The sequence below is a fragment of the Aplysia californica genome, unplaced genomic scaffold (genome assembly GCF_000002075.1).
Source record: "Aplysia californica isolate F4 #8 unplaced genomic scaffold, AplCal3.0 scaffold00001, whole genome shotgun sequence".
NCBI lineage: Eukaryota > Metazoa > Mollusca > Gastropoda > Aplysiida > Aplysiidae > Aplysia > Aplysia californica.
Window position 1 is genome coordinate 662128 of NW_004797271.1, and position 27234 is coordinate 689361.

Here is a 27234-nt window from a genome sequence, read left to right on the forward strand (position 1 = left end):
GACTCGTTTAAAGTGCACTCTTCTGTATAGGAACCAAATAAAGAAACTTTTTAATCACTAGATCAAGATGTTAAAGAAATATTCTTATATGGTCGCTGGCAAACAGGAGTGCCATGCAGTTTCAGGGCTTTGGAAAATTAATATTATATGAGTTAGAATTTTGTTAATGCGGAGAGACAAAAGTGAGCAACAAACAATAATTGTAATTTTTAATTGACTATGATGTGCTGCGCTCTACGAGAATTAGGAATGTGTCGCCAGACTTAATATTTTAGGTAAAAGCCAAAACATGAGACTTACTCTCATCCTTGGTTGAGTTTGAGTTGTGATTCCAAAGATCTTATGTCTGTTTTCGTATTTTAAGTCATTTACTGGAATGAGGTCTACAAATTATAAAACAGATTATTTTAATTCATTTTAACCTTTGTTTTGTTTTGTCTTTTCTAGCAAAATGTGCTTTTTCATTGCAAATCAGACACAATTGTAAGTGCTGTTTGTTCAGACTACATTTTGGTCAGAAAGACTAAAAATGTACTCTGACTGTGACCCCTCCTCCTCCCCCTTCCCCCTCCCTCCTTCATAAGTGGCAGAAGCTACCGTTTTGGCCCATTTGAATTAAATTCTCCAGGATCAAACATTTATAATTTCTTGAACACTTTTCGATATAATGTTTGATACATTTGATGAAAACGGCTAATAAGAAGGCTAACGTAAAGTATTATATAACAAATTGTGGCATAAGATCTTTTGTTTGCACATAGATTGCGATATAAGCCCATATTGATTTGCGAATAAGCCCATATTGATTTGCGAATAAGCCCATACAGACTTTCAGGTAAAACTTGATGAAACAAAGCAAAGTCAATTTGATGCGGAGTGCACTAGCATCACCATTAATCAACCCTGTCTGATCTGATTATGCAGATAAAATCCATTTGACGCTGGAAACGCAAACAAACACACTCTCATTGAGGTGTTGTAGGTTCTATAAAACTCTGTGTAGATGCTTCAAGTTTCTCAATTACCAGCTCTAATTTTACGTAAGTACAGACATTTGGATTTGATACAAATAGATCTCTAAGAACAAGATTCCTTCACTTTTCCCTTTCCCCAGCGGAGGAGCTGAACTGCTGTGTGGGAACGTGAAGAAACATAACGTGGAACTACCAGAACAAAAAGACAAATGTAAGTTTATAATGTCTCATCTCACTATACTGCAGGTGTTGTAACAGTCTGTCAATTTGGAGATGTTGTGATAGAACGAGTGATTTTACATAACATCTGTAATCCGGGGCACTATTTTTTTCTATTCTGTTTTTTTGTAGATTTAATGAGTGGGAACAGTTGTAGTGATAGAAGGAGGGAAATGAAGAAAAAAAAGGGGGCGGGGGGCTATATCATTTTTTTCCATCCTTTAAAACCTCTTGATGTTTTATTTTAAAGTTGTAAGCTTGTCTTCGTCCCTTTTTCTCTCTTTGATTGAGGGTCCTCACAACTTTAGTACATAGCTTTACTTTTTCAGACACTGGTGTGCATACAAGCTCACACAAACATTCACTCACACACAAGCACACAGACATATATATACATACACATTTATGCAGACACATAATCATGCACACACACATACTCACACACACACACACACACACACACACACACACACACACACACACACACACAAACACACACTTACAATATACTCACACACTTACAACTCACACACACACACCTACATATTTCCAATTGATGGCGTTCTTGCTGCTCACTAGTTCCATGATTCTATTTTTAGGGCAAGTTCGAACCCTTTTGCCATGGATAAGAGACAACCTTGTGCAAGAGCGGCCGGAACTTTTCATGCAAGGAGACACAGTGTAAGTAATGAATGGTGTAAGCTTTAGTCATCTATTTCTAGTAACCAACGTGACTTGTCAGTGTAAAGTTTTGGTCCACAAGTAAACAACAGTGTAAAATTTTGGTCTTCTTCTAGTATTTACTTTATCCGTCCTCTTGCACCTCTAGGGAGTCGAGGGGAGAAAGAGCTTCCTGTCTCTTGCAAGTTTGATGCCCTGGCTGGGTGTTATCAGGGTATCCTTCACATCCTGGATCCAGGTCTTTCTTGGTCTTTCTCTTGCCTTATACCCTGATACTTTCTTGTAGTAGGCTTTACTTGCAAGCTGGTTAGGTGTCATACGTGTGAGATGTCCAAACCACCTGATTCTCTGCCTTCGAATGTAGTGGAGGACAGGTGTTGTTCCCACCATTTCTCTGATCTTGTTGTTTCTGACCATGTCCTGTCTGGTTTTGTTGACTGGTTCCTCAGACATCTCATCTCGCAGATGGTTATCTTACGTTCCAGATTTTTGGTCAGGGTCCATGTCTGGCACTGGTAGGTCAAGGTGGGGATGAAGATAGAGTTAATGAGCTTGGCTTTGGTCTCAATGGGGATGTTAAGATGTTTGAGGAGTGGGGCAAGTAGGTAGCTGTCACTGTTAGCCTTTTGTACTCTCGTTTCGATTACTCTGTTGAGACGTGCGTCTTCAGAAAAGATGCTTCCAAGATACTTGAACTCGCTGACTTGTTTCAGCGGATTTCCGTCGATGGTGATGTTATGGTTGCCAGGTGTTCTGCTGATTTTCATCATCTCCGTTTTGCTTTTACTGATCTTCATGTTGAGCTTTTCACTTTGTGTATTCAGCCTGTCTTTGTGCTCTTGAAGTTGCTCTTCTTTCTCATATGCCAGGCTTGATCATCTGCAAACAGCATCTCATTTAGGTCTATTGGGTTGGGGTTTGCTTCTTTTATAATTTTGTCCATGTATATATATTATATGAATAGTAGCGGTGATAACACACACCCTTATCTCACTCCAGATGACATGTCGAACCAGTCAGTGAGTCCGTTTTGGGTGCGGACTGTGCTCATACTGTTGGTATAGATGGGTCTGATGCATGAACAATTAAATACTTCGGTCTTGTAGCAACATACGGTAAAAGACTTTGGTCTTCTCACCACAAACATTCTACTTTTTTGTGTCTGTCAAGTTCTTGTCTTCCTGTATCCACAGCCGTCCTGGAATTCTTGTCTTGATCAACGAAGCAGACTGGGAGCTTATGGTGAGTGGTTCTGGTCATCTATTTGTGAAAGCTGAACAGCAAAGATAATTTGGGTCGATGGTCAACCTTGGTTATTGAATTTTTGGGGGCATTTTCTGATGGTGCAAGTCCATCCATTTACACGGAAATTATCTTGTTGTGTAGATCCGTCCCTCATAAAGATATTATTTAATCTAATCTAATGTAACTCCATCTAACGCAAGAAAATTATTTAGTCCTGTAAATCTATCCATTGCAAAGAAATTCTTAATTATCTAATCATGTATATCCATCCATTGCAAGAAAACATTCTAACCTTGTAAGTTCATTATTCCCAAGGAAATTTTCATGAGAGACTTACAAAAACACCACAAAAAAACAAGCTTCTCTTTACTCGCATGCATCTTGAAAATAAGACCACACAACAAAACTACCTTTTCTTTGGGCTTAAGCTTTTAGAACTTCTTGAGCTCTATGAGAAAACTTTTTCTGAGGGGAAAAGAGAAGAAAACTAATTAAGAAAAATTCCTGACATGCAGTAGAACACAGATAGGTCGAAGTCAGAAGAATAGAAATCATGCATTCGTCGAACTGTGCCTGCGGTCCTGTTTTTTGGGTGTTTTTCTTCATCTTTGTAAGAGATCCCTCAAACTATGGATCCCTCAAACTACCCAGGCTGGGTCCAAATTCGAACTATCCGTGTTATGCTGTATGTTGAGTGAATTACTCCAACGATATTCAGTTTGTACCATACTGTTCTTGGACCATGTTCATGGTGCCTTTCAAAATTCATTGATATCTTTGATATATGAACTGTGGGTTTTTTTCGACATGCGGATAACTTGAGAACAACAAATGTACGCCATTGGCCGATATTTGTAGTAACAGCTATCTTGTTTGATGTCATTGAGGGATTCCCGCTTTGTTGTCGTTCATGGTGGCAACACGACCACAAAGCACTATTGCAGTATTTTTTTAAAGCCTGTAGCTTACAGTGGCGTGGTGGTTGAGTGGTTAGTGCGCTTGTCTCCAAAGCAGAAAGTCCAGGTTCGAGCCTTGGTTCGGCCTCAGTTTTTTTTTTAAAATGTTTTTTAAATCCATCAAAGTCACAACATCACATGCTTTTTCAGTTATCTTATATATTTTTTGAGAAAATTTTTTTAAAAATTAGTCATTTACTTCTCCAACTCGAAGTCAGGTACCCATTACAGGTGGGGTGGGGGGGGGGGGGATCCGTGGCCGCACCACCCCACTATGGGCCACAGGCTTTTAAAATACTGCAATAGTGCATTGCGATCGTGTTGCCACCGTGAACGACAACAAAGTGGGAATCCCTCAATGACGTCAAACAAGATGGCTGTTACTATAAATATCGGCCAATGGCGTACATCTGTCGTTCTCAAGTTATCCGCATGTGTTTTTTGGTCCTGCTTTCTACAATGTTTGTGCAGGAATTTAGAGGACCCTACTAATCTAGCATTTCCCCCCTCAAAGTGATTATTAATTATGAATTGGTGTGCTTGTCTTTTGATTTGATAAACCAGTATTTAATATTTATCAGTAAAAACATTGTCTAGTTGTATATCGAACGAGCAGTTAATTTGACTACTACTGTTGGTACTTTTACCACTTAGCGGTTTGTGAACCACATGGTTAATCATTTTATTGTTTGTCATTTCATCCAGTTATGCAATGCCAACCTGTTTCCTCCCCAGGGAGAGCTGGACTATGAGCTGGAGGAGAATGACAGAATTGTGTTCATCTCAACATTACATGGGGGGTAACCTATCACAGTACTAACTTGACTTTAACTTTTTGTCCTTACACTAAATATTTGTTGAGTTGGACTTTATTTCTGGCTTAGAAGACCATAATTTTGACTCAACAGTAGACAATGGCAAGTTCAATCAGATTTTTTTTTAATTCATTATAATATATTTGTATAGGTTTAGCGTCCTTTTTTTAAATATAGAAAGCGTTTTACGGTACTTGCAACACAATTATTAGGTCATACGAGCGCCAAAGATTAGAGGCGTTGTTACAAAAGAGAAGAAGGAGAGATAAAGATGATAGGTCTAGATGTTTGGTAGAAAGGAAGAAGGGGCAAACCACGCTGGAGCACCGGCCAACCACCCATTAAGTTCCTTTTAACAACTGTAAAGTTAGTTTTTGAAAAAATTAAAATCATTTGAGATAGACAGAAATATAAAGGAAATTTTTTGTACACAAAGGCAACTTTACTTTCTGAATTTCATGTTATGGTGGTAATATCTCTTAACAACAGCAATAACTCTTGGTATATTATAGTTATAGTTATAGGGAAAGCAGGAAAAGATATATGTTCACTCCTTTCTTTCACTGAGTTTTACAACATCAATATACAATATAACACGGATAGCTTTAATTCGTCGGGACTGACCTCAGTAGTTCGAGGGATATCTTACAAAAATAAAGAAGAGAGAGAAAAAACGGGACCGCAGGCATAGTTTTTTTTTTAGTAAGAGTTTTACGGCATTTGCAACACAAAAAGGTCATATAAGTGCCGAAGATTAGAGCTGTTACAAGAGAGTAACAAACACACAAAAAAAGGGAGAGATCAGGACGATAGATGTTTGATAGGAATGCATGATTTCGAGTATTCTGTGTTCGATTTATCCGTGTTATACTGTTTAATAGTTCATTCCTTTCTTTCACTGAGTTTTACAACATCGAAATATTGTGAAAGTAGAAAAGACAATCATTACTGACACCGAACAGCCAGTAAATTTGAATTATCAGACATGATGTTAAAAGTAAACACTCTTTTCTTAAAAATACGAGAACTAATGACAAACAGGCATGTATAAAAAGGGGGAATTGCAAACTATCATCAATACGAGCTATTCAGTCATTGTCAGGTGAGGGAGAATAACATTATTTTAAGTCATGTCCATCCAACGACTATTCTATTCGTATGTGTGCGTCTGTGACAGTTTTTGTATGTAAATCTGTGTGTATGAGTGAGGGGGGGGGGGGGGAGAGGGAGAGAGAGAGAGAAAATGTGTGTATGTGTGTGTTGACGAGTGTGTGTGTATGTGCATAGATGCATTTTCATTTACCACCATCCTGCAGCAAATTCATCTTTGTGGAGATCAATAAAATCTTATGAAATAATATGCCATCGTATCTTATCTTATTTGACAGTTTGGACCTACTAGTGCCACTACTAATTTCACATCCATCACTGACAGAACTGAGCCATGTAAGTGGAGAGCCTTGAAAACTCCTTTTACACTTTGCCGCCACAAGGCTCATTCATATAGTAAAAACTCTTGCCATCAAAGGCAAAGGCATTTTGGGGAAAATTAGAAGAAACTGGGTGGTAAACATAGCCGTTAAGCAAGATAAGGTGGCAAAGTGTTAACTAACCAAGTTCAAGAACGTCCTTTTGGGGATCTGAACCTTGGTCTTCTACATCACAGCCAAGCATGATGCCTACTGAGATAATTTTGGGCCGTTATGAGAATCGGAGATGTGAGGCTGGAAGGACAAAGTTAAATTGTAGGAACCCTGTGAGGCTGATACCTTGAGTGAGAAGCTTTCACTTTTTTCAGTTTACCTCCACTTTGCTACAATTCAATTTCGAGTCGAATAACAATAACGTCTTTAGCCCATGTGGCAAGTCTACTTGAGATTTAGAGTCAAGATTTATGAGACAAACTGCTTCCTTCCACCCAGCTTGTCAGTGTCAACCTGTGTAGTGTAGGCAATAGCATCCCAGTAGACGGACAGAGACAGATCCACTTCTTCTTCTTCTTCTGTTTGTTTGTTTTTATGAAGGCGTTTTAAACGCCCCCATCAACACAAGTTAAATCATCTAGGAAGCAGGCTTCGGCCTACCTATCGGGACCAATCCACACTGAGAGGGGGGGGGAATACAGCATCCCAGCAGAAAGATCGACGTGCTTTATAAAAATTCTCCTCTCTCGGGATTCGAACTCAGGTCTCCTGAACGCAAAAGCAAAGTGCCTAACAACTACACCACAGATGCTGGTTATACTTATAGATCTGCTCGACTGAATAACATCCCTACTTAGAAACCTCCTGACCATCAGTATCAATAATTTATTGTTAGAGGCACCAGCCTTCCATGTTCAGGTGCTGTTTTAAGTTTTAGCCTCAAATCTGCTGACTGAAGTCTTGTCAAGTCATTACCTATATATACAGAGTAGAACTTAGATATAATGAAGTCATCAGGCCTGACCTTTAATTTTGTAGTCTGAGTGTTCGTTATACCAACATGAGCAACAAGTTGCTTTGCAGTGTAGGGCCTACAATGTGGTATTTTTCAGGGGGGGATTTCACAAACGTAAGCAATATTGTTAAAAAGGTAAATAAGAGGCTGTACTTTGAGTGAGGAAACAGGTCTTTCAATCTGAATCCATCCATCCTTCAGATATTATGTTCTACACCACAATAGAAACTTTGATAAATTAAAACAGTAGGATCTTGGCGAATCGAGATCATAAGCAGTGGTGGGTAAAGATTATGGTACTGGCAAATATTGTACCAGTGTAATGACCTTTTATTAACACAATGTTAAGGTTTTTTTTAAGTAATAAAAGTATTAAAAGGCAGGACTTCCGAACTTTGACATCCATCTCCAGTAGAACTGAGCCAAATAGGCAGGGAGATGACGTGTTTTAGTTTTAGTAGGAGTTTTAGTTTTACGGCACTTGCAACACAATAAGGTCAAATGAGTGCCGAAGATTAGAGGTGTTACAAGAGAGTAAGGAACATAAAAAAGGAGGGCAGATAAAGACAATAGATGTTTGTTTGATAGGAAACAAGAAGAAAACCACACCAGAGCATCCACCAACCACCCACTGGAGATAACTTGATAACCTTCCTAAAAATTCAAAGAACACCTCTTTGGGAATTCCAGCCAGGATCATCGACACCATAGTCCAGTACAATACCAGCTGAGCTAACGGACCACCGATAATATAAGATGTATCATGTAAGTGTAGTGTCCTTGGGCAAGAAGGACAACTGTTGACACATCATGGAGGTAGAGGACAGGAGAGCATTACGCTGGCAGTACTGCACACAGACGTAACTCATAGGCCGCCAAAAATGACAAACGTCGATGCAATATTACGCTGCCAGTATTGCATACCTATGCATCTCATTGGCCGCCAAAAATGACTAACGTCTGTATGGAATTCTGCCAGTGATTATAAGTATAACATAGACATATCATGTATGGTGATAGTTCAGTCCACTGGTTCCAACCAGTCACTTACAGAGTAGAGATACCTCTGTCCAAATCTATGTCTGGGAGTGGGAAATGGGAGAACTCTCTTCAAACTTCACCCGACGATATGAATCATGTCAACACATAGCCTGATATGACCCTTTGTTGACATTGAAACCCTCCGCACCACCCCCTTAGAGTTCAGAGAATGACCTACATCACCAATCATCTGACAACTTTTCCAGTTTTTCACAACTCCTTCACCATGATGCCAGGAAGGGGTTATGTCACAACAAAATTTTCTAAAATAATAACAGCAGTAGTGATAATGGTAGTGAACAAGTCGATATTTATTCAGGAATACTTTCATGTGATTTATTTTTGAATGAAGAAACAACAGCTGAAAACACAATTCAGATGACATGTACATACAAAAAATGTTCTATTATTCTGCTGTTTCATAATCCAAGAACGAAAAAAAAAAAGCATAGTAAAGGAATCTGGATCGAATCAACCTTTTTCAGGACCCAATCTAAGTGAAAATGCCCACATGTCTTTACTTAGTATCAATATCTATCAAACAACAGATACAAACATTATTGAGATTGGACAATTAATTTGAAAAGAAGTTAACCAATAGCTTAAAATATATATGTTTTTTTCCAATTTTCAACAAAACATGTTTTTTAAATAATTGCCAGTGCTAGATTTCAATTCAAACGGCAAGTGGTACAAGAGTCAAGAAATATAAATGTGACAGAACAACAGCCAGACAACCACAAGAAACGAAGATGATATCTTTTTGGGTAATAACCGGTAAAAAAACTTTGGTCTAAAAGTAAATGTAGACCTTCAGCACTCACTTCTGTCAACCGTCGCCACCATCACACTTCCAAACCTGATGAGATCAGACTATAAAAATATATGGTACTCGCTCAATTGTCCAATATCCTTATGATGATTAACTCACTGAGCCCTGGTCGCCAACATAGGTGGGAATGTTGGCAGGGCAGAGAACCCTGATCCTGATCACAGAGGGGATCAGGATTTCCTTCTTTTTTTCTTTCGAGAGAGAACCACTCAAATGCAATTTAATTTTTTAACAAAGCTTTAGTAGAATTAGAATTATCCTAAACGGAAAGGAAGCTTTCCAAAATATGGAAGTAGTTTTCACTTGGGTGACCTACTTGAGGCACAACCACTTCTTATTCTTTAAAATATTAGATCTAAGGCCGAGTGATAACTTGGAAAGGCAGGATCGTATTAATCATAAGATTTAGGGAAAATATAGATATATCTAGATCTAGTCTTCACATTTTTGCGTTACAATAAATCGTTTTTGATGTTATTTTCCTTCACCTTCAGTGAGCAGAAATGTTCTCTAAAATTGAAAATAGTGAAGTATCAAAAATTCTGTTCGGGAAAACAGTTTTACGGATAATTTAGTCAAATTAGAAGTACTACAAAGAGAAGAAACGTATCATAATATCTGAGCCAAAAATTAAGCCAGTAGCTAGATATTTACATTCCTGAGAATTTTTAATTGTGAAAATGACCTGCATGGAGAGACCACTGCAATTTTATATGGGCCAGGGATCTGTGAGTTAACAAACATACCTCACATGCCACTTTGTGTCCTCCACTTCATAGCAGGAAAAACACATCATGAGAGACCCCCTCTTTGACTTAGATCAGCTTCTCCACAGACACAGAGGCACAAAGCACAAGACAAATCTACAATTATAATGAGAATAAAATCACACATCATCTAAAAGAAAAAACATAGACCCATTTCCCCAACCTAAATTTAATTGTAAAAAAAAAAAAAGCATGAGCTTCATGGTCTACTGTGAAGTGCCTGCAAAGAAGAACCGGTCAGTAGAAAAGTAGAGAGATAGTCAAAGAAGCAAAACCGTCCACAATCGGGATTACAACGGAATTCTTGGTCCATGGTAACTCCCCCCACAATTTTTTCTACACTGACCAGCATAAAAGATTAAAACACTATCCGAATTTCAATACATTTATCAAATATTGTTTTATCAAATTCACATTCCAACAGCTTAAAACAATTTTGCGTAAGTGACAAATGTGAAGGACGCCTCATGCAATAGACAGGGAATGCACAAGGGACAGACGTAAAACCCAATAAAGTTCTGTTAGAGCTGACAACATGCTAACAACCCACTATTGACTTTGTTTTACCTACTAATGTGAAAAAATTGTTTTCTTCACGACTATTGTGGTGGCAATAAAGGAGGAATTAAAAACAAAACAAAAGGCGAGTAAAAAACGAGGCATCAAGCATTTTTGTTTGTATTTGTCTCCACCAATGGCACATATTCATGTCAAAGGTAAATCGGACAGTGACAACAAAAACCAGAACCCCTTTTTTAATGTGTTTTTATGACCCCATCAACGCAAGTTAGCTCATTTAGGAGGCAGCCTTCTCACCCTGCCTATCAGGTCCAACCTGAGCTGAGAGACCACAATATTAAATAAAAATTTCTCCCCACTTCACAATCGAACTCAGGTTTCCTGCATATGACAGCGAAGTGCCAAACTGCTACACCACAGACACCCACCTGTAGCAGAAAAGACCCATACACCTTTCACATTTTTATAAGGAGCCACTAACTACACATGGTCATCAGTAAACACAACATTTTTCCAAACTTTTAAAACAAAACATTCATGTTGTCTATTAAAACTTTGCCCCCCCCCCCCCCCCCTCCTTCCACAGAGATAAGATCTAGCTACACATTGCAGTGTAACATTAAGACTCGTCAATTACAAAGATTCTGCTGTTTTAAACAAGGCATTAACACAAAAAAGTCCACATCTTCTTCACAAAGGAACCATCAACACCCCAAACACTCTCTCACTCAGTCATCATCAAACTCACAGACAGGGAAAACTTTGTGGCAAAATTCAATGTCTCCTCTCTCGGTCTTTATCTTTGTGTTTGCTTTTCTTTTTCTCTTCCTTCCTTCGCTCCTTGTGTTTGGAGGAATGTTCCTTCCTGTCTTTACTGCGTGACCTACGGCGCTCTCTGTCACGAGATCGCGATCTCTTCCTCTCCCTTGACCTTGACCTCTTGCGGTCATGTGAGCGTGAGCGAGATCGTTTCCTGTCCTTCTCCTTCGAGTGAGATCCCCGTTTGTCACTTTTGCTGGATTTGTAATCCTCTTTTTCTTTACGCTGTCGGTCACGCTCGCGCTCTAGCTCTCGGGAGAAATCATCACCAGATCTGAGGACGGCGGGACAAGAACATTAAGTATACGTACAAGTACTCTGCACTGGCATTGTGTGTGGGGAGAGGAGGAGAAGAAAAAACACAGAAATAACTCATCGAAAGTAAGAGCGGAACCAATGTTTCTTTTTCTAAGACAGACAACCATCTAGACCTCCACATAGACCTGGAGCTAGTCTGTCTAAGTAATGAGAAGCACATCGACACAAAAAACAGTCATTTAGATCAGCGAGACAGTAAAACACACATCCCCTGCCCCCAACAAACACACACATATATTCACAAACCACCTGCAATAAGGTTAGTTAGTTTAGTATGAGGTTTTACAGCGCTCGCAACTGCAAAAGGTCATATGAGCAGTAAGGTTAGGGCAAAAGGAGCCACATCTCATACAGTCAAGCAAGCAAATAGCGAAATCAGCAAAATGAAGAAACTGTGTACAAATTTCATAATAATGCATGTTTCAAATGCAAAGAATACATACAGGCCTAAATTGTATAAACAGAAAACATTCAGGGGCCTAAAAATCCGTTCACTGTGTTTTGTTATATGTACATGTTTGCTCTATGTGTCTAGGTGGTTGGAAGCGCCACTGGTAGGTCCTACTTCTTTTCTTTCCTTCTATCATTCTGTCCGTCCATCTTACTTTTTTTTTTCCCCCAGCATTAAATGACCACTATTCTGTTGATGTGCTTCCTTTAAACAAACAAACTATATGTATGCTACACTGTATGTGAAATACAATCTAGGTCAGACAGACAGTAAAACATTCCCCCATCCCTCGACACTCACATATTAACAATACACCTCATGTAGGGGTTATGTCCAGGGAACCAGGGCTCTTACATATATCATAGCTGCCACTCAGGAAATACAAAAAAGGAGGAAATTCACGCGAAGGCGTACGAGCTCTTTCCGAAGGCCGGAGTAAAACCAGTGAGATCCAGAGGCAATTTATTGGAACATCTAGCCTATGGTTTTGGAAGGGAAAACTGTCATATTTGTTAACTATAGGCTACTGAATTTAAATGTATTTGAACCCCCCCCCCAAGACAGTAAGTAGACTAACATGCACAATTTGACACAGTTTGGTGACAAAAAATCCAGTCTTTGTTGCCAGCTGGTGTCTCATTAAAAAGTTTCTTTCACTTTAAACTTGTGCATCGATGTAGAGCAGTATTGGATCCAGGAGGCAACACCTTTGCCACTGTACTGAGCGATTTCTTTATCGCACCAAACGCAAAGTGCAGCAAGCGGCTTGTTCAATTTTCTAATGAACTTTTCAAGTCACACACCATCTGCTTCTTTCTCATTTCAGCTCCTTTTATTTTTGCATTCAGCATCAATCTCTCTCGAATTTCTGCCGCTTTCAAGGACAACTTGGCGTGCCATCGTCCCGATGCTCGATCGACACTGTCACTCCATAATAAACAATGTGAAACTAGTGCCAGGCACAGAAGAATGGATAAGTAGAAAGCTACGTGCGGACCTGAGTAAGCCGCGTTTTCCTCTCTCTCCTGGTTCGGTGTTCTCCGCAAGTAAAAAAAAAGTTTCGCAATTTGTGACCGAGAGTGGTCCGGCGGAGATGGAGGAAAGTAGCGGGAAAAGCTAGATGAAGCGGAGTTTCTGCTATTTAGCGGAAAAGTGGCAGCTATGATATATAAGGAATACAATCTTGATCAGACAGACAGTAAAACATACCCCCATCCCAAACACTCACACATTTGCAATACAACTCATATAGGGGTTATGTCAAGGGAGCCAAATCTCAAATATGGAATACAATCTAGATCAGACAGTAAAACACAAACACACACACACATACTCCACACACCTGGAGTAGGGGCTATGTCGAGGGGAGCCAGACCTCCTTGGGGGCGATCGCCGTGGCGACCGCCGGGCTCCAGGGGGGGAAGGCCGTCGCACTGGGGGAGAGCCTCGCCGTGGTGGGGGAGACCTGCGCGACGTGCTGCTGCCGTTATGGGAGTCCTCACGTCGGCCGTTGCTGGCGCTGCCTCTTCTGAAATGTTTCATTCCACAATATTGTATATCTTATTTTCCTTTCTTCCTTTGTCCATACACATATTATTTACAGATTTTTATTGAGAAAAATGTTTGTTGTTCCTTAAAATCGCCAATATACATATTTAAAAAGTTAAGAAAAAGAGTAACAGTGCTTTACTCATAATATGAACAAATTGTTTTGAAAATACTGAAAAAGAAATATTTCATTCCACAACATAGTACATATCATTTTCCTTTGTCTGTACGACTAAAAAATGTAAACACATTCTTTACAGATTTTTATTTTGAATAATGCTTGTTGGTCCTTTACATCGCCAATAAATATAAAAAACATAATTAGGAAAAGGAATAACAGTGCTTTGCTCATATGAACAAATCGTGTTGAGAATACTGAAAAAAAAATATACTCCAAAACAGCTCTGACACAGAGCCCTGCACAGTTGCCACCAAAAACAGCGTGTGTGGAAGAATGTGTGTGTGTGTATTTCAATAAGTATATATGCCATTATTAAAACAATTTCTCAAAGTGGAATTATCTGCTTTCTATGTATTTACCCTCGTTGGGACAGAGCTGCTCGCTCTGCCTCTCCAAACGATAGTTCGTCATCAGGGATGTGTTCCGGCTCATCAGCTCCAACTTCCTGTTCTGCATACTCGGGGAAACCTGCAGCCACCGGCCTTGACCTCATCTTCATGTCAATGTCTTTCTGAAATGGGCCATAACAATGTTTTCCCACATGAATGTCAATGCAGATTTGGTTCCAACAGCAAGTCTCAGGTAATAGAGGTACCAAAAACCCATCCTCCCCCCATTTTTGGAACCTATTACATGGGAGAAATCTTCAGGGTGTCCAGCAATATTTGCTGAAAAAAAAATTTACTACCCAGCAAAGAAAGCCCCACACCAGCTTGAAAAAGGGAGTTCATTTGTGCCATCAATAACATATACAATGTATTATCATTACATAATATATAGAACGAAAATAACACGCAACAACCTCCAGTCAACAAAATGGAGGATAGACAGACTATCGCAAGCTTGCTCACCACTAGATTTAGTTTTAGTTTTACTGTTTAGTAATGTTTTTACAGCGCTCGCAACTGCACGAGTGACAAGGGGTGGATGTCAACAGAAAAATCTAAACGGGCAACCAAGCTTACTCTGCTCACCTTTCTAGCCTCAACAGCACAAAGTCTGCTTCGACTATCAAGGCACCCCGGAAATAGTGGGTCACAAGAGTGACAAACATACATAAGAAATAGAGGAAAAATAACGATAGTAAGGATGAGAAGAAAAAGCAGCAGTTCCCCCTATGTTGTTACGGCACAGTATAAGCAGGACATTGATAAATCAGCCCATACTTACAATTCTACTGTGCATAAGAGCACCCCCCCCCCCTTTGGGAATGGCCTAAAGACACTTCAGTCAGTAGCACTGGTTGGGGGGGGGGGGGGTAGATTTAGACCTAATGTGTGCACACAGGGTGACTGCCAAACCAGCTTCTCAGTTTTCCAGGGGGTCATCCATTTTCCAGGGGCAAGTTACATAACAACACACACACACATAAAATATACCCAGTCAACAACATGTCAGTGTTGCACTGGGGTCTTGTTTGACTAGCCTAAGTATTTCAGTGTGTTATAAACTTTCCTCTCATTATTATATATTAAAAAATGAATCCTGCTTTGAGCGTTCGGAAGGGCCTTGAACAAGAATTTCGACTGTGAAGAACCAATCTGGGTGTCATGACTCATAATATTATGAACATGAAAGGCAAAAATTATTGCTCAAACTCTAACTTGAATGGCCCCAGTAGACCCATGAAGTGAGAGAGTTGTAAGAACTGGGGGGGGGGGGGGGGACTTTGAATGAACTTTGGTGACCCCAACAACAAACGCTGTGCTCACGTGCACAGGTTCATTGACCGGTCACGATGGCGAGCCCGACAATCTAAAAATCAGACGACGCTTATACTTTCTTTTCTCTCCCCCCCCCCACATGTGACAGCACAGAGACGAGTCCGAGTACTGATTAAATTTTATTTGCGCTGCAGCACAGCGTTTAGATATAGATCTATATATTCATACTGCACAACCTGCATGTCACAAATGTTACGTTAGTTATCAGTCCATCGCCGGCTAATTTCTGAAAGCGAAAGTAGATCATGATTTTCCCGATCGAGCCTCGGTGTCACGCACACTTTCGCCTGCCACCATAGCCGCCATTTTGCGTGAAAAATACTCTCAAACGAGGAAAAGGTGAACGAATATTATCATATCACAATCGCGACCGGCAAAAACAGAGTCATGTACTGCGGCTAGGGTTCAATTAAGCATGTTTTGGCTTCATCACTCCGTACGCAGATTAATTTACGACCGTTTATCAAATGTTTACTACCTTCACGGCGTATTTACTACCATTTACGACCTTTGCGGCCAGGGCGCTGAATTTACGACTTTTTTTGCGACTTTACTGGACACCCTGAATCTTCTATCATTTCTGAGCATACATTAAATAGCTATATCACCTATATCATTTGACAAAATAAAAAGCAAACAAATGATGCCTTTATCAAAATTGCCACTGAGAAACATAGATAAAGATAATGTCTTACTGACACTGTAAGGGTTAACTCATTCAAGCCTCGGCTTTTTTTTAAAGCCCAACAACCACAGCAGTCGGAAAATTTTTGAGGTGTAATGAAATGAAACAAGTGGGTCTTACGCTCGTTTGCCCCTTCCCATAGCGTCTACCTGAAAACTTTGGAGATAATGCCTGTCCTGCCAACGCACAGGGTCCGGGTACCAGGTGCATTCAGTAAATATATAGTAAGCAGCTCAAACAAGTTCAAAGAGTATGTGGCCTACCATTGTCGAAACCAGGACATAAAGAGTTGTTAACCCAATGTAAATTGAACTTTGCTTCTTGTTACATATGTTTTGATTCCCTATTGATTTGAATTTTCAAATTATTTTCTTATTACAATATATATCCTCACAGGTGCAGTTGTTGTGGTCCTGTACAATAGCTCATTCATAAGTGTTTCTAAAGAACAGCATTATGAAATTGAGATAAAGGGATACATGCCAAGTGGCACTGATTTGATGACATCCACTAATGAAAAATGTTGTACCGGTACCTGACTTTTACAATTTTGACTCCAAATGTTTACCATCTGACTAAAGATTAAAATCTATGATAACATAATTAATTCTTTTAGCTTTCAGACATTCTTTGTCATGCTCTGAAACAATGCTCCTGATTTCGTGGACGTGAATGACTGCAAAATCACAGCGGTTTAAAAATACAGTTCTTTTAAAACTGATGGTAAAGAGGGGAAAAGCTGGGCTAAAAATTACAACAGCTATTTGAGCCGACTTAATCAGACTGACCTGTACAGGCACGGGTATGCGTGGGAAGAGGGTAGAGTACCACTCCAGTTTGACCAGCCACTGACGCAACATCTCGCCGATGGTCATGAAGTGACCGCCTCCCGCTTTCACGTCCAGCTCCTGCACACAACAACCAGAGAGAAGAAAGAAAAACAAAAACTGGTTAGACAACTCTCAATCAGCTAAAACTTTACAGCTGTTCAAAGAAACAAGTGAAATAGAAGAACCATAGGGTAAAAACCTTATACCCCTAGAAACATAAAGTTGAAAATGAACATTGCCGACAAATATCACAAGGCATACTTCTGATCACAAGTAAAAATGGCTTAATCAAAAAAGGAACTTCATGCTTCATACTCAACATCTGACATCGAAAAGCAATGACATCCTACACTGAATGGAGAAATGTAACTGTTTTGAGCGCAATTTGGATTTTTGCCTCCATCCACAACATCCCCCCCTTTTATTCCACAGGAAGTAACACCAACTCCCCCCCCCCTTTCCTCAATAATACACCCTCTGAGAGCAGCGCCCAATATATAAGGCAAGATTTAACCAATGAGAACTATTTTAAGCGAGCTATTAAGAATCGTTCTGTGAGCTATCACTGTCATGTACAAGAACAAAGTTATTGTATCCATGGCAACGTGTGATGTTTACAGACATGATACAAGGAAATCCTGCAGTTTAGAATGAGGAGAGCAACTATTTGATCAATCAATCACCACTGGTAAACATTCAAGGACAAAATTATTAAACTCAGCCATCTTAAACACATGGAGAAAAAAAAAAAGGAAAAAAAGTGCCCCCTTCTTGGGCCCCTGAGGATTTAATTATAACCTCAAGTCGAGGCGTCCGAGATAGAGGCCGTGGAGGCTGCTGGGAGATAATCCTAATCCTTGCACAGGCTAAGGCAAAGACCCTGCACATACAAAACAGCACATTTATTATGGCATTAGGGGGAAAGGTAAAGCTCTCAGTATCATCATAACAACCTAACCTTACAAACTGCATTGACAGACTGATAGATCAGTGATCAAAAGCATGTATATGTACAGCCTAAACATCTAGACCAATACTTTTATAAATACAAAACCATCTTAACCTCACTGAAATAAGAATCAGATCGATAAACTATCTCGATAAACATAGTGTGTATTAGTGTTTACATCTTTAGAGAAATAAACCACTGCTAAATTTGTACTACCAAATTTGTCACGATCTCTCTCATACATCCTGTCTAAACATTAACAAATCAAGATAAGCATAAACCATAGAAGAAGACGACATAGCACTTTGAATCAAACAGACTATAATTCCCAGATAGATCTCCAACAACTTGCAAGGAGATGACAATGTCTGGGAGTATTTAAGGCTCTGTCGCGGTTCAAGAACATTGTAAAGCACAAAGAGCTTATTTTATAATAGGGATCTGTGCTGCATCAATTAATTTTCATTATCATTAGCATTATTGTTGTTATTCCAGCACTCTTTACTTCTGAGCACATGGACAAATATCATCAGTGATTTTTCTAGCAAGGGGAGGCAAAGAAAAAGATCTGTGATTTGCCACAATCATCAAGTGCAAATTCTGTGACAGACATCGGCGATCATGGTTCCCCATTCATTCCTTTGCTCGCACGCTTTTAAAAAAGCTATGTTCAATTTTGCCAGTGATAGATAAGTGTTCATCAAGGCCCTTATGTTTATTCAAATGTCCCACACAGTTTTCCAACGGTAGTACCACCAACGTGTTCAGAGTGCTATGTCTGACAGCTGAGGCATCAGAGGGCAAAGGACAAACAGGAGAGTGAGGAGGAAGACAAAGCTGCAACTCATGCAGAAATACTCACCCATGTCAGGATGAGCTGAGCTGTAACACGACACAGCAGCTCACCATCCAAGAGGGGGAGAGGTTCTCATGTGTAATGTGTAGTGTGCATGTGTGTATGTGTGCCTGTGTCTTGCATAGTGAGTCTGAAATCTAGCAGTTCTAATCTCAAAAGAATTCTAAATTTCTTCTCAGAACTTTGGCCCTGGGACAATTTATTTTTCCATTTTTAACTACCCTATTCCAAACATAAACAAATCATGTTAAATTAAATTCCCTAAAGAATGCACTATCTAAAAAATTACCACACAAATCACAGCAGAACTCTGTGTTCTATTCCATAGTTCAAAAAAGGGAAAGTTGGATGATTTCGAGAGACAACAACAACAAGTTTCTTCACTTGGATCGACTGCATAGCTGGCTAACTGGTGCACGAGTCAGCACTGGGGCGGGTCATGTTGCGTGTGTGTTTTTGTGTGTCTGTCTGGGATGTATTCACATACCTCATCATCATCCAAATAGCCATCATACCAGTCCCAGAGATCTTGAGGTTGTTGCGTGTATCTGTACAATAGACAAGTCACAATTGTTATGGTTTCTCCAAAAGAAATAGAAGGTCAACAGTGAGAGACAAACCGCTACTCTTTACAAATGGGAAAATCCAACAAATCATGTAATATAAAATCCTAGCACAAGTTCTAATGTGGGCCAAAAACAAAAATGCACACTTGAAACACTTGGAAGCACAACATTCGTGTGTCATTATAGATGCCGGCAAGACCCAGAGGAAGATAAACATACTGTGGCTTGCCCTCACTGTTTGTTGTATTTTTATAGAGAGTGGCAAGACCTACAGGAAGACAGAAAAATATCAAAGTCAAAGAATATCATTCCACCAATACTGTACAAGAAACATTCTGAAAAAGGTGGGTACAAGCAATATACCTGGTATACAGCCCTCTCTTATTTTCTATACAGTACTGGGGAAAAGGTACTGTCAAAAAATGATTAGTTCATGATACTGAAATACTGTGCTCCACGTTGTCTTTTTAAAAAAATAGTACATTAACATCCTTAGTGCTGACAGCCGATTAAAAAGGCCGTAAGTGGTGATCCTGCTTTATTACACAGCACACAGATATTCTGATGTCGAGACTGGATTTTCTTTGTATATTGTTCAGAGCTCCTGCTTAATTACACCGCACACAGATATTTTGTTGCTGGGTCTGGTATTTATTTGTTTGTAGTTTTGAAGTCCTGCCAAGTCATGCTGCTCACATAGCCTATGGCAGACCTACCTGATGTACATGAAGCCTAGTCCTCTTATGTAGGGTGAGTCACGATGTGTGATCAGGTTATTCACCTGTTTCTTGGTCAGCTTCAAGGTGAACAATTTGTAGAGAAGACAGTAAGCACTGGACACAATGCCCCCTGCCCCAACACCTCTCACCTGAAACAAAACATTTGTACTGTGAAAAGAGACAAAAATACCATGAAACAGTTTGAAAAGTGCAGATAATAAACCCCCCCCCCTCACCTCAAACAAAAAAAAAACAAAACCAAAACAAGCATTATTGACAATTTATGCAGAGTTGACAGATTGTGCTGAACACAATGCACACATCCCCCCCCCCCCCCTTTTCTACATATTCCAAAAACATCTCTCACCTAAAATAAAGCACTGCATCCACAAGAGAATTGGGTACCTTACTGAGCTTTACAAAGATCTTGTCAGTAAGTGAGTCACTGAGTCAAGTCAAATGGAATATTGCATAAAAATGGCATAAAGTAAAGCACTTCTTTGTAATGCTTTCAAGGAAGGTAATGTTTCAGAAAATTGAAGGGTCTTTTGAGGAAATAACAAATTGTAAAGTCAACTACATAGAACTTGCATTAGTAAGAACAGAGACATTGGTGTAATTTTCTTTCAAGTTCACCCAACTTTTGTCTAATCTGCCACACACACATAAACAGCAGGGGAATAAAAGCCCCACTTGTGCCACACAGAATATTGGTTTGATGTCATATAGAGAAAGAGAAAGTTCTGCTGGATAAAAGCTTTGCCACAACTTACCCCACCACACATGCCTGTCTGCCCTGCCGTCTTTCTGCTTCCCTTCTCCCATGGTTCTAGATGTTCAACCTGGCAATAGGAACCAAACATAAAATAATTAAACATCATCTTTTCTTAAGTTTCACATACATATTAAGGCTATAATAACATTTCAAGGGAAACGTACAATATCTATCTTTTCTCATTCCTGCGAGTTCGATATGCGTAGTCTTTTTTGTAAACTTCAAACTGTATTTCACTGAAGTATAAATTTAATCATTTGTCTGTCAATATCTGACGATGACTAATGCATCACCACAGGAGAATATTTCTAAGCAAAATGGAGGAAAAAAAGATTAAGATGACTTAGATTCTACTATGGCCAATGAAACCAATTCTAGCACAGAAGAGATTTTTCACCGTTTGAGCATTTAAAAGTTTCATTTTCACTTTATAGAAATATGCAGCTCGCAATTACTACAAAATATTTAAGCAAATGTCATGAGATACACTATAATTCACTTTATTAGTTTTCTTTATAACCCTGAACAGGTAAGAATTTTCAGAGCTTCGAAGTGTTTCTTTCTTAACTTTCAAGATCCTTAGTTTTGTGTATAGTGTAACAATTCCATCACAATAATAAAAGTCCCTTGTTAAAGATATATTTTCTCACACATTTCTATCACCACAACGTAATGTCACAAGAGAAATGAGTAACGCAAGTGTTCACCCAACCCAGTCAAAAGGAAGTACTCATTTAATTTGCGACAGCAGCAATGATAGGATTACAGAACAGGATATGACATATTTTATGATCAACTGGACCACAATTAATTTTTCAAAATCATTTCCACAAAATCACTCACTTTGTAATAGATTTCATCCACAACTTCATGAAATGTCTTCAATTCAAAGAGCTGCACTTTGAAGTATGGTGATGACTGAATGTTTGTGAGGATCAAAGGGTTTAGATTCATCGTCTTCTCATTTCCCCATACAGTCAGGGGATTGTTAGGAGCCATGACTGCTTTTCTTGTCTCAAAGCTCAATCAGTCATAACCTGTGAAACAAAGCAATACAGACCTACAGTAATAAACACACATATTAAACTTTAAAAATCATCTAACAGTAACCAGCAATGCCTAGGCTGGCCTTCCTCCATTCACTCCCAAAACCCTAAAATCAGTTTTCAAATCTGACTCATATATACGACTCTGACATTATATTTCAGAACGACTCTGTGATGATGTCCTTATTTTTTTATGGGATCTTTTTAACATGAAAATTTCTCCAAATAACTTCCAATAATAATACAAATTAAACCTGTCTGCAATGATGTAGGAGTATTCCACATGCTGATCAAATGAATATACAGTCGAACCTGCCTTAACGGAAACCTGTTTTAACAGAATATCCCCACTCCTCCCTTGAAAAACAGTCCAACCTGCCCTGACGGCCACCTGTACAAACGGCCACTTTCCATTTCCCCCCTTGCGTTTTTTCTATATAATTTAACTGTGTAAAACGGGCACCTGTCCAACGTGGCCGCGGCCACCATATTTTAACACACAACCCCTATCACACTAAGCAATAACACCTGTCTTTGACGGCCACCATAGTGACTCCATTACGTTTTGTCATTAATTGTGCATTGGCCCCTGGCGTTGTGGGCGAGCCGTCATAATCTAATCACCTGTCGTTGTTGTTAGGTAGTCCCTCCAACCGATCATGTTGAGTAGGCCCCTCCCACTGTTGACCAATAGGTACCAATTTCCAGCTGCTGGTGAGGGAAGCGTGAGATCCCTCATAACCCATAAGCCCCGCCCAGAACGCATACACAAATCGTAAGTGAGAAGGATGGTCACTGTGACTGTTTACCCAGTCCGTAACAAAGTAACAAATGGACGTCAACATGGACTTGTGACAGAAGCGTCGCTCGTTCTTCGAGTGGTGGCGACCCATATGTTTGTTTTACCATGACACTCTGTGTACTGACAGGTTTGAGTCAATAGGGCCAAACCTGGATCTAAGTACGGCTAGACTGGCAGTCTAGCTCTCAGGCTAGTAAGTACGGCTAGTCACTTCGTATGTATGTGAAAAGGTCAGAGCAATTGAACAATTCTGAGTAAAGTTATGATTTTTTTAAAAGGAAGCGGCTATCCTCATCCAGGGTGAGAATAAAAATATGATCGACCTCTCACCCCGGGTGAGACTTGCCAACGTTGGCTATTCTCACCCGGTGTGAAACAAGACCTGTTTTTCCCAATTTAGGAATACTATCTATCGGTGTGGATGATCAAATTGATAAAAGCAAAGAAAAAAATGACGTTATAGCACAAAGGTAAGCTAATTTGATCGTCTTCAAAGAAGCTATGGCTATTTCACTTTTCGAATCGAGCCGAACTACGCGGGTCGCCATTTTGTTTTCCCCAGAAGTTCTCGCTCTCGCAAGATCTACTCCTCCCCCCTCTCTCACTCTTTTTGAATTCTGTCTATCGGTGTGGTCGATCAAACTGACCACAACAAAGTTAAAAAATGATGTTAAAACACAAAAGTAAATTAATTTGATCGTCTACAAAGATGCTACGGCTACTTAACTTTTCGAATCGAGCCAAACTACGCGGGTCGCCATTTTGTTTTGCCCGGAAGTTTTCGCGCTACTCCTCCCTCTCTCTTTCTCTCTCCAGTTCCACTGCCCACAGACAAAATTGCACGCTTTTAGGCTAACATAGAGGTAATGGAATGTTTGTTCATGGCACAAAATTCTACAATTCTGTTATCACAGTGTAGAATTCTGTGGTTCAGGGTGAACGCTACACTACTGGTTGGCCTAGGCTATAACGATGAACGCACACCGGGTGAGAATAGCCAAAAGACTCGCCTGCGCTATTTTCATACGGGGTGAGAATAGAGGTAGCCTTTTTAAAATATCCCAAAAACCTCAGTCTTCAGGGGTGTCCCTCACGAGACCTGTCTTCGGTGAGTTAAACAGTGTACAGGTACAGTAAGCTGCAGGCAACAGCACAGCATGTACCACATCATAATATAATCAGAGTGTCTACGTACATGGTAACCGGGCACCTAGTCTCACTATCTACGTACACGGTAACCGGGCACCTAGTCTCACCTAATCTCAGTATCTACGTACACGGTAACCGGGCACCCCGTCTCAATATCTACGTACACGGTAACCGGAATGAAAATAAATCAATATTTGTCCTTTGCTGTCACTTGCTGGAAAAAAAAAAGAAAGTCATACAAGCATCTTGTCGGGCTCGCCATCGTGACCGGTCAGTAAACCTGTGCGGGCGCATCACATTGTTGAGTACCGGTTGGGGTCACCAAAGTTCATTCAAAGTCTGTGCGTTGCGAAGTATATAGGGCTCTGGAATGGGGAGATATTGATTTTTTTAAGGAAGTCGCTATTCTCATCCGGGGTGAGAATAGAAAAACGATCTACCTCTCACCCCGGGTGAGACTTGCCAGCGAAACTCACCGAAAACTGAGGTCTCGTGAGGGACACCCCTGAAGACTGAGGTTTTTGGGATATTTTAAAAAGGCTACCTCTATTCTCACCCGGGATGAGAATAGTGCAGGCGGGTCTTTTAGCTATTCTCACCCGGTGCGCGTTCACTGTTATAGCCTAGATCTAGGCCAACAAATTTTGCGTTCACCCTAAACCACAGAATTCTACACTGTGATAACAGAAAAATTGTAGAATTCTGTGCCGTGAACAAACGTTCCATTACAACTGTAGCCTACTAAAAGCGTACAATTTTGTCTGTGGGCAGTGGAGAGAGAGAGAGAAAGAGAGAGAGGAGTAGCGCGAGAATTTCCGGGCAAAACAAAATGGCGACCCGCGTAGTTCGGCTCGATTCGAAAAGTTAAATAGCCGTAGCATCTTTGTAGACAACCAAATTTATATTTACTTTTGTGTTTTAACATCATTTTTTAACTTTGTTTTGGTCAATTTGATCGTCCACACCAATAGACAGTATTCAGAAAGCGACAGAGAGAGAGAAAAGAGGGGAGGAGTTGATCTTGCGAGAACTTCCGGGCGGGTGAGAATAGCCACTTTCTTTTTTTATTCATCAGTTGCTCTCAAATGTCTCCCTCTGGTAGGACAATGTTTCAAAAACCACCAAATATGATTATTTATATCAGGAAACAACATTTGGTGTAAGAATTAGATCGTTTGAAAAGTGAGGAAAGGTGTTTGCATTGAAATTGAAAGATGAAAGTCCTATTTCCTGAATATCCTTTCGAGTCCCTCAAGTGTCTAACTGGGTCAAAATGCTCATATTTCATTCGATGAACGTCTCAACCGACGCTCTGTTATCTCTACCAACGCCTCGCGTTGCAAAACAATGCAGTAAGTTTCAGATGGACACTCAGGCACAAGCAGATTGACGCACACACATTTTAGCACACAGATGCAGACCCCGCCGTAAACGAAATGCGTTGCCCGCGCGGGACGACGACTGACCAGGGACCAGCTGTGGAGCGCCACGCGCGATTGTGCTTATATAAATCGGGCAAACATTTATCATCAGGGACCAGAATCTTAACCCTCATCCTGCGGGAGCCGGGTTTATGTAGCCCGATAAGCCTATTTCGGCACCTCGCCTGCGTTCTGGTCCCGAGTCAGTGTAGCTCCTGGCTCAGCGCACGCGCATCTCTTACGTGTCATTCGGGTCCCGAGTCGGATCCCCATTCACGCAGGTCAAGTGTGTGTGCGTCAGTCTGCTTGAGTTTGTGTGCGTTTGTGGCCTTCTTCTAGAACCACCTGCGTTGGTTCGTAATCGAGGCATACGTCTCATTCAAAACATGCCAAGTTGATAGCTCTAGATGTTCGTCCAATGAAATTATAGAAGAAATTGACCCACTTAGACATGAGGAGCTCGAAAGGATAGTCAGGAAACAAGACTTCCATTTTTCTATACAAAATATTTCAAATGAGCTTGATTTTGTATGAAATGATACTACCTGATAAAAGATGAGCTTGTTTAATAGTTTTGAATACCCTTGTGCAGGTACAAAGAACAATTTGAGTGTAAAACATTCGGAAATTGACCTAAATTATCCCTTTTCGAACCTCAGGTCATTCATAACAACAAGAGCGTCCAGAAAGGTTATTCAAATGGGCGTAACTACTCGTAATGTCTTATCAGCTTGTGAGAGGGGGTTATTCATGTGTTTGTAACACTTTATAAATAGAATGCTATGAAGGATAGAGCGTTATTTTCATCATCAGTTAACACACTCCCGCGGTATTCATGGCGAAAACACACGTTTCCCGGCGCGCGCGCTGTACACCAACAGTACACACTGAGTGACCCCGGCGGCCTGCCCGGCGAGTCCGACGTAATCGGTTGCTGATAAGATACGCATCTGGGCACAGACGCAGGATAAGAGTTAAGGGTTAAAGGTACAACCAGGGGAGGGGTGGGGATGAAAGCAACACCCGATAACAAAAACTGAACTTGGGAGTTCTGGACTGCCCGGTTACCATGATAGAGTGACTACGTGCCCGGTTGCCGGTTACGGTAAGATTGAAGAATACCGGACCAGCGGATTAGGACTACTTTTGCCTGTCTTGACAACCTTAGGAATTCTTTATTTTTCCCAGTTTTTAATCTCTCTCAATGAAGAAGGCCACCTCTATTCTCACCCCGGGTGAAAATAGTGCAGGCGACTCTTTTGGCTATTCTTACCCGGTGCGCGTTCACCGTTATAGCCTAGATCTAGATCTAGATCTAGAATCTAGATCTAGATTAGGCCAAACAATTTTGCGTTCACCATGGCCATGCCAAAGACCATCTTCCCTCAGTCAACAACTCTTCTTTCACTTTCAAATTATACTCTATGAAACAATCACACTTACCTCAATTCGGACTTGATTCCAGATCCAGAATTCGATTAAAGTTTTAAAATGTCGATACAACCCTCATAGACAAGGACAAAACAATATGTCAGAATATGGCCTTTTTACTCTAATTTAGGCCAGTCTTGATCAAAATTCCCCCATCTTGCTTCACAGCATTCAACTTCGGCCTCTCCGTTGTCCAATCGTCCATAGAAATCGGATAGTCGGATAGACGCATATATATCGTATCTATTTTACTGAAATTTCAATACCAAGTATCGATATTACTTTTAACAATTTTACCATTGGGCCAAGGCCAGAGCCAGAGATCAACCTGAAGCTTTTTTTTTTTAATCCCCGCTCATATTTTTAAACTGAAATAAATCAAGATGTAAGCATCTTCGTAGCATATTTTTATCATTCGAACATATAAATAGATCTTGCTTTGCCTTTAAAATTACCTCCTCTTCTCGTCGCTCCTT

The 27234-nt window shown here is 40.2% G+C and overlaps 2 protein-coding genes across 2 annotated transcripts in view; one reads left to right on the forward strand and one right to left on the reverse strand.

The window, feature by feature from the left end:
• Positions 1–5548, forward strand: part of LOC101850446 (ubiquitin-related modifier 1) — a 10485-nt gene extending 4937 nt beyond the window's left edge. Inside the window, exons 2-5 of the mRNA XM_005088788.3 lie at positions 1115–1185; positions 1793–1874; positions 3068–3116; positions 4811–5548. Coding sequence (XP_005088845.1) covers positions 1115–1185; positions 1793–1874; positions 3068–3116; positions 4811–4879 — 271 coding nt within the window. The 3' untranslated portion in view covers positions 4880–5548. The remainder of the gene's footprint in view (positions 1–1114; positions 1186–1792; positions 1875–3067; positions 3117–4810) is intronic.
• A 3109-nt stretch (positions 5549–8657) lies between these two features.
• On the reverse strand, positions 8658–26966 carry LOC101850682 (pre-mRNA-splicing factor 38B). Its single transcript, XM_005088789.3, has 9 exons — positions 26771–26966; positions 21753–21946; positions 20908–20976; positions 20132–20283; positions 19337–19397; positions 17003–17122; positions 14165–14316; positions 13419–13604; positions 8658–11581 (listed from the first exon to the last, which is right to left on the reverse strand). Exons 2-9 carry the CDS (start codon positions 21906–21908, stop codon positions 11263–11265), a joined length of 1215 nt encoding a protein of 404 aa, XP_005088846.1. The 5' UTR covers positions 21909–21946; positions 26771–26966; the 3' UTR covers positions 8658–11262.
• Between the last annotated feature and the right edge of the window lie 268 nt (positions 26967–27234).

Bases quoted from the DNA above. Each gene is read 5' to 3' on its own strand.
- LOC101850682 (XM_005088789.3), bottom strand. From the start codon at position 21,908: ATGGCTCCTAACAATCCCCTGACTGTATGGGGAAATGAGAAGACGATG. The intron at 19,398-20,131 runs GTAGGTCTGCCA...TCTATTGTACAG, and splicing joins CTAGGCTTCATGTACATCAG to ATACACGCAACAACCTCAAG. The intron at 17,123-19,336 runs GTATGTGAATAC...TGTTGTGTGCAG, and splicing joins GCTATTTGGATGATGATGAG to GAGCTGGACGTGAAAGCGGG.